The sequence below is a fragment of the Mesitornis unicolor genome, unplaced genomic scaffold (genome assembly GCF_000695765.1).
Source record: "Mesitornis unicolor isolate BGI_N332 unplaced genomic scaffold, ASM69576v1 scaffold50168, whole genome shotgun sequence".
NCBI classification, from domain to species: Eukaryota; Metazoa; Chordata; class Aves; order Mesitornithiformes; family Mesitornithidae; genus Mesitornis; species Mesitornis unicolor.
Window position 1 is genome coordinate 1 of NW_010202133.1, and position 10720 is coordinate 10720.

General features: G+C 46.6%; 1 protein-coding gene across 1 annotated transcript; it reads right to left on the reverse strand.

The window, feature by feature from the left end:
- Positions 1 to 155: 155 nt before the first annotated feature.
- On the reverse strand, positions 156 to 10452 carry LOC104545223 (calcium/calmodulin-dependent protein kinase type II subunit gamma-like; the record flags this gene model as incomplete). Its single annotated transcript, XM_010190305.1, has 5 exons — positions 156 to 281; positions 4034 to 4082; positions 4748 to 4792; positions 6426 to 6494; positions 10420 to 10452. Coding segments are annotated over 5 exons (322 nt in total), but the record flags the coding sequence as incomplete, so codon positions are not given.
- Between the last annotated feature and the right edge of the window lie 268 nt (positions 10453 to 10720).

The window sequence follows — 10720 nt, forward strand, 5'->3', positions numbered from 1 at the left end:
CGAGGGGCGCTGCGCCCCTCCTCGGACGGACGGGGGGGTGGAGGGGCACAAAGGTGGAGAGAAGAAGGGGGTGGGAGGGAAGCTTTACATGTAGCATCTAGGGTAACTAGTATTAGTTGCACTACTCCACTACTGCTACCCAGCTGCTAACTTACACGGTGCACGGTTAAGTACAAAGGGAACTACTGGAGTTAGCAAAGGCTCCGACCGAGCACGCTCTAACTCCAATGTCTGCCCTGGGCTGTCCCAGGCAAGAAGCTTCTCTTCACAAGACTGTGTAGCTGCAAAACAAACGTAAGCATTAAAATAATAAACAAAAACCAAGAAGCAAAATAATAATAAAAACAACAACAAAGAAGTACAAACACACACAGCCCCAACCCCGGTCGGCACACAGAGACCTCCACATTCCAGCAACCTCTACCCGCTCTCCTGCTTCTGTCACGCAGTGGGCCAGACACTGCACAGAGGGGACCACTTTGGCATCAGTACAGAAGACCCCTCAGAGCACAGTAGGAGTTGCACTAATGCTGCTGGAGATAGTTTGAGGGTGACCTAAAACACTGGTCGGAGTAGTGACAGAGCAACACAGGGGCAAGTACAAGATGCGAGTGAAAGGGAAAGAAAGTAAGGCATCCAGATCACTGCAAATCTCAATTTGGAGGGGAGCGGAGTGGGAGAACACTGCCCCACTTGGCAGAGAAGTGATCTGGCACTCCTCAGTGCACCAAGCAGGGCCTTGCTATAAGCAAAATGAAGGAATCAATAAAAAAAGCAGCAATGGACAGTTCACAGCAAAAAGAACTTCAGAAGAGATCATTTCCCTTCCGTTCTGGCTGGGCAAAACACCTTTCCCATTGCACCTCACGAACCAGCAGCTTGACATCCTTAGAGCTACTTCAAAAATAAGTAACATAGAGTCTCTGACTGCTGCACTGTATGAGATACTGGTGTTGTGTGCAGGAAAACGGGGAAGGAAGACAGGAGGAAACAGAGGGGGACATGCCTGTTCCTTCCTTCCCAGACTGACCTGAACAAAACCAAATACTCCAGATGAACCAAACTCACATTATGTTAAAGATCCTTCCATCATAGCTTGAAAGAGTCAGGCAACTAATACGGTACGTCTGTGTAGGGGAAAGGCTGGGAATCCCACCTAGATTTTCTCCAACCTAGTAGGTTTCTTTCGTATCTATTTTTGGAGTTTTTCAACCACAGGCTCCTCTATGGAGGCAGCCAGTTCAGGAGGGATCAGGCAGATGGTACCATAACTTGCAGGCTAACCACGGTACCAACGAACAGCTAACGAGACAGACACGCAAGGTAAAGCTCGCAACAGAGAAATGTCCCTCAAAGCCAACATTATTCAAGGATTTTCACTTAAGAGCACCTGACAAGGGATTCAGAAATCTGTTCTTTTTGTATTTCCTGATCACCATCCATGTCTGGGGTGCTCAGAAGTTCTTGACAAGCGCGACTCAATTCAACCTTGTGCATTCCCTCCATAAGCAGACCTGCACCACTGACCCCATTTACCACAAGGAAAACCAAGAGATGCAGTGACTTGCCCGAGGAAATCCCAAAAGGCAGTGTCTCTGCAGAGAACTCTACATCTTGCTCAGATGAAAACAAGGGAATGAAGTTAGCTAGGATGAAGTTCTGGATTTTAGATTTGTGGGTTTTGGTTGTTTCGTTGTTTTTTTTCAAAAAGGGAAGGGAAGGTTTGGAAATTTTCAGTGTGCAAAGGAGGGTATTTTGCAGGAAGGGAGATGATTTCTTTTTATTCTGGAGTACTGAAAATGAAAAATCAACATTCTGGAAGGAAGTTGAGGAAAGGAAAAATCTTGTGGAAGGAGAAATGGGAAAGGTGGAGGGAGGGGTGGGAAAAAGATGCCATGAAGCACTGCACCCCTGGACTTACTGGCTGAGAAACAGAGAGAAAGCTGGGACTGCATGGACTCAGTCTGTGTTTTGCTCTCACTGTGCCTCCGTCCTTCAAGCACTGAGCTGCCGTCCCCGGTGGAGAGAGGGGGAGCTAGCATGGCAGGGAATTAAAACACAAACACAAACAAAACACAAAAGTTCAGTAAATAAAAAAAGAGAAAGGAAATAGGAGAACATTAAAGAAACCACAATGCTGGGCACAAAACATGCAGGAGTATCCTCCGGGGCAAAGCCAAGTGGACAGCTCTACAACATGGACCTGCTGTGCAATTTAGAATGACACGGGGGCTGGGAGGGTGCTACCTTCAGCCCCACCACAGTGGAAACAACGAATCCCTGAGGCAGCTGTCACTGATGGATCAAGACGATGACTCCTACACTACAGCAGAACAGACCTGTGTAACCTGTTGTCTACAGAAAAGAAGGAGTTGGCAGAGGAATTGCATAAGCACTTCCCTTTTCCCAGAGTCATGGCTATGCAGAATGCAGAGAACTCCAACACCCCCAAACCTTTTGGTCTATTTAGTTTTGCTTGGGTGCTTGCTTAGCTTAAAACACGGAGGAACAGGAGTTGACAAGGAACACTGGTGAACACTGCTACACTTAAAACTGAGGCACTAAAATTACCAGAGCTGGCCACAGCACAAACCATTACGGTGCAAGCTCCTTTCTTCCCAACCACCATTCAAATGCTCCCTCCTGTTACAATAGTATCAACATTTTCTAACCTCTGCCAAAGAAAATACCTCAGTTTTGATCTGCAGCAATGTAGCCTTATATAATTCTGCATAGATTTATCCCTGGCCAGATGCCCTCCTTTCCCCTCCACCTTCTGCTCTGCTCCTAGCCGTCCTCTCCTCATAGCATTCGTATTCCTGACTTACAGAACCCCTTGGCTCAACTGGCTCAAGTCTGGGACCTCTCCTGATCAAAAGCTGCCAAAGGAGACAAGGCTGTGGACAAATCACTATCAAAACCATCCAGTTCTCTGCCCTCAAAGCTAGGTTCTTAAACCATGGATTACTCTTTGGCAAAAAGGTGGGAGCTAGAATACTGTCCTGTAATGAGGTCAGATCTTATCTGAAACAATCTGTATTGCAGAGCTCATTCACTCACTGGCATGCATTTCGGCTCCCTATGACTCCTCAGAAGAGGAGCCAGCAGCCTGTGATAAGCCACAGGAAAAGCATCAGGAACTAGCCCAGCTGACAGAGGTGACATTGCTGCTACACCACAGGGTCAGCATTGATTTTTTCCCTGGATATGTAACTCAGATTGACTACAGGGAAAATGAGAATACCTCTGCCTCAGAATGCAAACTATTAACACATTTGCCTCAGAATGGAAACTGCATTTACCCACCCCAAACCTGCTCATTCAGGAAAACATCTGCTCATCCTTTAGAGAGATCAGGAAAAGGACAGCTGCTCAGACAACGTGAGCAGATACAGGACTCAGAGCTCCTTCATTTAAAGAGTTTTACAAGCACAGAATATTTATTATATGGTCACTGAAAGGTGTGAAATCTCTTCTCAGCCTCTCTCTACTGGTATCTCAGTCAAGGACATGAAAAATAATATCCATTCAGAGACAACAGGCTGAGAATGATCTTCATCTTAGGATGAAAAATAGACCCAAAGAGGAAAAGAGGAAAGTGTGTGCATCTCACTAAAGAGATTCCCAGAAAGGGGTGAGAAGGGAGACTGAGCAGTAACGGAGGTTTCAACTTCCTGTAACCTACAGGGGAGGACAAAAACACAACCAGGGTCCAAACCTCAAGGGACTGTTAGGGATTTTCCAAGCCTAGAAATGAACTGGAGATGAAGAGATTATGGTATCTGCGAGAAAAGAATTCCAACTCAGACAAAACCAAGTCAGCTCAGGCCAAACAGTGTTCATATACCACAGAGGCCAAGCCAGCTGGTTCCCCAATACATGGTCTCACTGTGACAGGAATGATAACGTCATGGCAAATTTATGAACTGAGTCAGACACAGAAATCTGGGACGCTATTTCATGGCAATGACCGAATCACCAGGATCCTCTACCTGCACTTAACTGTTATAGACGTTACAGGCAAAACACCTACCTTTCAGATCCTCATCTTCAGTTGTGGTGTTACAGCTCTCTGTGGAACCCTGCACGGCAGAACAGAGCATTACCAGGCATCAGCAGTCAGGAGCATGAGTACATAGTTTGATTTGTTTGTGAAGGAAGATGGGGAAAAGCGCAAAAACATTGGCAGGGATGGCAGGGAGAGGATGATACAAGGAAGATTTGAATGGAAGCAGGCCAATATTAAGCAAAACTTAACAGCATCTCTGCTGAGCTTTGGTGTGTTTAAGCCGTTCAAGCCGTCCACCCAGGATTTTTACAAGGACAGAAGTTACCAAAAATCTGTCAAGGGCGATCAAATGGGAGTTGCTTCTGTTTGGAAGAATAGCCACAAGAAGATAAAGACGGGCTCCTAAGCTTTCTCAGAGAAACAGGTCTCCATTTCCAGAAGAGGAAAAAAAAAAAGTACATAAGTGGCTGTATCTTCTCTTCCACCCCACATATGAAAGAGAGTGGTGATTACACACCACAGTAGGAAAGAGATGATAATATTTCAACAGTTGTCCCTACTCAGCCTCTTCCAGAGATCCACAGCTGTACAACACCACCCTCCCAGTCTACTGCCAGTAGTATTCAGGAGCATGCTACAAACCAGACATCAGAAAGGTAGAAACCGAAGTGAGACACATCAGGACAAGAACGACAAGAGAGAAGCAGAGGTTTCTCTGGCAACAGTCCCATCCCTTACCTTTATGCCATCTGTAGCATTATGGACAACAGTAGTTTGAGGCTCCTAGGAAAGGATGGAAGAATCATTAAACTCTAGTTCCAAAGCATTCTCTCATTTCTTTTCACTCCCCAGCAAGTGGAGAAAAGGTGACTGACATTAAAAAAAAAATCTAAATCAAACCACAAACTCCAAACAGCACACGTGTGCTTGCGTGCGCACGCACACACTTCCTGCACAGAAGGTTTCCTGAAGAGAGCGGCTGCACTAAAAGCTACAGTCACAAGGAGACAAAGCCCCCAGCTTCCCTGCAATTGCCCCTAATTCCCAATTTGCCTCCAGTGAACCAGGCTGGCAGAAATGCCAGACATCAACCAAGCAGCCAGCCTGCACCCTCTGCAGCTGCTCATGAAGTAATGACCCCTCAGCAGCGTCCTCACTGGAAAATGCTTCAGAAGAGGGAGAGGGGAAGGAAAGGATAATACTGGGCTGGGGCCTTTGTCTCCCAGTTTTTTGGAAAGTTTGCCAGGTATTTTACCCCAGAAAAGGGACATTCATAATTTCCATAATAAAAAGGGGATAAGCCAGACCACCTCAATGCTCCTCAGAGAAGAGTTGCTAAGAGAACTGGGCTGTAAGAAAGGGCACATTTTTCTGGAAGTCTCTAAAACGAGATCCAATTCAGTAATTTCAATAGCAACAACAATAATTAGTAATTTAGAAAGGCTCCCTCAGTATTACTCCCTCAGTATTAATGAACAAAACCAGTGAAGGGAAAGCAGAAAATTATGAAGTGTCCCAAGAACCCTTTGCTCTACAACAAACAACAAAAACATCAAATCCCACCCTCCCACCTCCCAAAAAATGCCAAATCCAACTCTCTAGAGACACACAACAAAAAGCAGCTACCAGGCCCACCCATGGGTGCTAACTGTCTCCTGCACTCATCTCTTCACTACCGGGACAAGACTTCAGGATCCTGCACCACCTCCTCCCACTGCTGTCTCTCCTGCAGGGTGGCTCAGCGAGGGCACTGGGGACCGTGACGGTGCAGTGATGGACACTCACCCATCTGCCTCTGTCACCCACTGCACTGCTGCCTGATCTCCCAAGTGTACTGGGGCAGACCGCACCGAGCTGTGCCATAAAAACGTACTTGGCATAGGGCAGCCTATGAAGCCCACTGCATGCAGCCCAAACAAAAAATGCTAGCCCAGCAAGTCAGCGAGCTGCAGAGGATCAACCACACAGCTGAGCAGGCCAAATGGGCCAAAGGATTCCTCTAAAAACACTTCGCCTGCCCTTTCTTCTGTGGTGTCCTGAAGTCCGTCCTTCATTTCCTGCGTGTTGGGAGAGTGAATGGAGCTTGCCACTCTTTTCTTCCAAACCAGCCTCCCCAAAGCCAGCAGGAACAATTGAACGGGACACACAGAACTATACAGGGATTGCACAAGGGGAAGTCCAGGCAAGCTGCGATCCCCACATCCAACCACAGCTCTGCTCAGCACCCCCACCCCAAAGCCTGTGAGGCTGTGATCAGGCCCCACAGCAGCACAGGGACACAGACAGAACGAAGCCAAAACACAAGCTGAAACAGAGCAGCACAAGCAGCACTCGGGAGGGGAGGGAAGGAGAGAAAGGGAGAGGACAGAACCAAATTAAACCAAACAGGAAAAAAAATAGTGGTTGGGGAAGATACCATGGACGTCTGCACTGGGGGTGTTTCTTTTGCAGTGCTTACTATACTGGTTTTGTTGTTGCTCTGTGGCTGAGACAGAAAAACATGGTTTTAGTTCCCCTGCTGGGCAGCAGAGGCAGCAAGAAAATGACAGTATTGCTTCAACCCCAACCATCTCCTCAGACCCTCCCCTCCCCACAGGCTTGATCACCAAGAAGAGGGAGGAAGAAGGAGTGCTCCCTGGGTGGCTGGACATCATCCTTCCCTCAGAGGCAACAGATGTTGTAAGGGATGTACCAAAACCCAAATGTGCATGGACTGCTGGAGCTATAAGGAAGGAAAACAGAAGGGGAAAAGGCAGCAGCCCAAAGGGATAGGGAGAATCCTGCAATGAGCACCACCAGAAGTATTTGGTGAAGAAGAATGAGAGATGGCAGCAGTCCTCAGAGAAAGACTACAGAAGTGAGACACACACACAATAGTCATGGTGCAGTCTCAAACACGGGACAAAAATGGGACTTGTGTCTGAGGAGTCCCAAAGTGTGCAGGAACAGCCCTAAATATGTGATGATGTTGAGGGTCCCAGGGAATTTATTGGTGTGAGAAAAAGTATGGTCAGCCCTAGAAAAGGCAGAGAAAAGGTAAGGTATGGTGTGTTGTGTCCCTGCTGTGACCTGAACAAAGAGACTTCAGGACCAAAGTATGAAAAGGTATGAGGATGGGACACAAGGAAAGGGCCATGTAGTTCCCCAAGTAGAAAGTCCTCTGGATGGAGCCCAGTAGTTTTTAGTCTTTGCCCTCTTCAGTCTCTCTTGTAGCTGTGGTAGAATAAAATCTCAATTTCCTACATTCACACAGCACAACAGTGAGGCAATCACCAGCTTGCTGCAAAGAAACATCCCATTGAGTCATGTACGCCAGTTACATCAGGAACGACTAAGGTCTATGTTTGTAGGAAGACAAACCTGTGTCCACTAGTATATAGTTCCTAGCCCACAAATCCAGTCAGTTGTTGGAGAATTAGGCTCGCAGTTACATTTCTGTGTAACCCCCACAACAGGTATATAGCTCCCTTGCTGCCAGACACCAGCAACAATGACAAAATCAGCACTGCAGGAGCCTCCCCAGACTCCTTGGTGTACGGGTCAGGGGTACCAGATGGGAGCTCACAGCAGTGTGACCTCGTTGCAGCTGCTCTCCATCCCACTGCTTCTGGGGAGTGCAAACTCCTGCTGCGAAACATCACACCCTCATCACTCAGTAACCACCACAGATAATGCAGAAGTCAAATGCTCAGCTGGAAAACGTCTGCCAAAGGTTTAATTATACCAACCAGAGACAGATCCTATGAGGCTGAGATGTCACACACATTTACTAATACTTCAGTTTTTCTTCACAAGCAGCATGCCTTGGCTTAGCTATCCCTTTTGGAGCAAGAGAGGGGAGAAACAGAAGAGAAAGATGGGGCAGGTGGAAAGGGGAGGAAGTAGAAGGGAAAGGCGGGAAATAATTGTTTAAAAGTTCATGGGAAAAAAAGAGCATATGACAGACACACTCATCCCCAAAGCTGAGAAAAGAGAAACAAGAAAACACTTCATAATTTACTGTTTACTGCCTCTTCCTGTACATCCCCAGATTATCCTAAGACTTTGGCCTTCTAAGAGCTTTGCTTCCTGCACGTATTTCCAGCTTGATGGTAGAAGACAGGCCACTGTGGAAGCAAGAGGGGAGCAGATCAACCTGAAAAAATTTATCCCAAGCGATTTTGTGGCATAAATACAAGCAAACTTCTGACAATACCTGGGTCCACCCCTCCACACAACACTGAGGTTTCCATACTTCTTCAGAAACAGTGATCCTAATCTAGCAGAGATCTATCTTCCAAACCTCTTCCAGAGTGAAAAGCACAGCCCATTTTAACTAGTTCACGGGCATAAGAAGATAAAAGTTAGCATGAAAGAAGCTATGCAAAAATGCTTTTGATTTTTTGGAAGACTTTAGAACTGAGGCCAAATGGGGGAAAAACGCCTCAACACCCAGGAAGCCATTGTTCTGAAAAAAAGTTGACAGCAGCTTGTTAGGTGTGGATGTACCTTACAAACTGTGATTTTGTAACACATCCAAAGCACGCAGCATCCAGGCTGCACTGAACATCCATCATCCTCTTTCCCAGCCAGTGGGCTGAAGAAGAGTGAGTATCGTGTTTGCTAGTCCAGAATCACATTGCACGTTACTCCAAAACAGAGCCCCAAGAAAATAAAAGGCAGAAGACTTAGCCTAAGCATTTTTTACGAAGGTATCTGACATGCTGAGTTTCCCACACGCTTGTGTCTTGCAGCCACTTAACCAACTGCCCTCTCTGGGAGGCTGGCCTGCCCTTCCCAGAGCCCCAGGTACCACAGCCAACTCCTACCCTTCCTTCCCCTCCTACTGCCAGCCAACATCACAGCCCCATGGCAGGCTACGATCCTTGGTAGTTCACAGTGGTACAGCTCAAGTTAAAAGAGGCCAATTCACCTAAAAAGGTGCCAGGCCCTTCTTAAGATCTATGTAACACGATTAGTTTAGGCACAGCAGTTGGCAGTACTTCCTGAGCTAGACAAGAGACAAACAGACAGGCACAAATAACACAGAGGGTGCAAGAGAAAGAAAACAGACCAGTGATCATATCGCTAGGGACACACATTTCTAGCCAGCTGAAAGAAAATAAGTAGTAACACATGGGCCATCTCTGGTTATTTAGCCACCTTCACTGCTTCCATGTTTTCTGAGGCTGACACACGGGTTTACATATTACAGCTGCTTTAAAACAACATGCAGAGGGGATTTAAGTATTGCTGGCAGTAGGCAGAAAAGAATGGTAAGAAATACACAATGAATTCCTGCCTGGAGTTTCATAAAGGCAGGGCTGGTGAAAAGTCAGTCCCTCACATAAGACTGTCAAAACAGTACTTTGGGATTACTTTTTTGTGTGTTTACATAGTTTTAAGCTGTCATTGAAAGAGGAAAAGGAGAAATATCTTCCAGATAGTAATGCAGAAACAAATTATTCTGCTTTCTTGTACAATAACATTCCTGTTCCTACCTGCTATAGGGGAGAAATATTTTCTCGTTTTTTTTGTTTTGTTTTTTTTTTGTTCCTTTCTGTGTAAAGGAGATAATGCAATAACTACTTTTTGAACTGTAGTTACTGTTCATATCTCAGTGTTAGAGACAAAAGCATCAACTAATGGTCTGCGTATGACTCCTTACAATATGGCACTGGCCAATTTTCTCGTTGCTCCCTTGAGAGTGGATTTGACTACTTTCTGACAAATTCTATGAATGTCAAACATCTGGACGGATGAAAAAAAGGAAATGAACAGGACAAGGGAGGCAGTTACTGGGTATTTGGTCATGCTGGGATACATAAACGAGATCAGGACTAAAGGAGGTTTTGGATTAAAATGGCTCTGACAAACCTTTTCAGTAAGTATGCTAAAAAAAGAAGTGACCGGCACCTCTGAGCTGCCCGGCAGTGCTGTACCCACACACTTCATCTGAACAGTGGAGCCCCATCAGTTCTCTGACACATTTGAAGCTACTCCCAGTTTGTTCTACACTGCAGGGCTCCCACCAAGGATGACGGCACCAACACTAGGTAAAGCACCTGCTTCTCTTTTTGGCACTTTTGTAACAGAATGACAAAGCCCCATGTCCAGGCAAGGCACGGACCTGCTCTGGTGAGCCCAGGAGAACCGCTACCTTTCTTTGTTTCACACTCAGAGCAGGCAAGGTCAAACTGCATTGCCAAAAGTTGATTTTCTGTACAGAATGGGAACTCTACGACTGGCTGGGAGTCAGACGATCACAGGGCCCTTTTAGTGCGGACATGGACCTTTCAGTGCACAATGATCCCCCCCGCCACCGCCCCCCTGCACAGACATGCTATGTAGGGTGATGAGCACAAGCCGAGCGTGCATGGCATGAGAATGGCGGACGCACGAATCGCAGGCAGCTTACGGGAGGTGCTCACCATCAAATGCACACTGGAGCTCGACTTCCTTTTCTGGACACACCATTGAAGAAGGGAAGAGAGGAGATGAGAAGAAAAGCACAGAAACTATTCACACATTAGTGTGCCAGCAAGGACACCCCTGGAAATAATGCTCCCCTAGGGACAGGTGTAAGCAGCAGCAGAAAGGCACAGATACGCGAGAAGGCACAGAGAGAAGTCACCATTAAAGAACATGACTACACACCAGGGGAAAGGGTAGGGCTGAAGACCCCCATCCACTCAAACATCAAGGTCAGAACATAGGTGTCCCACACACTAA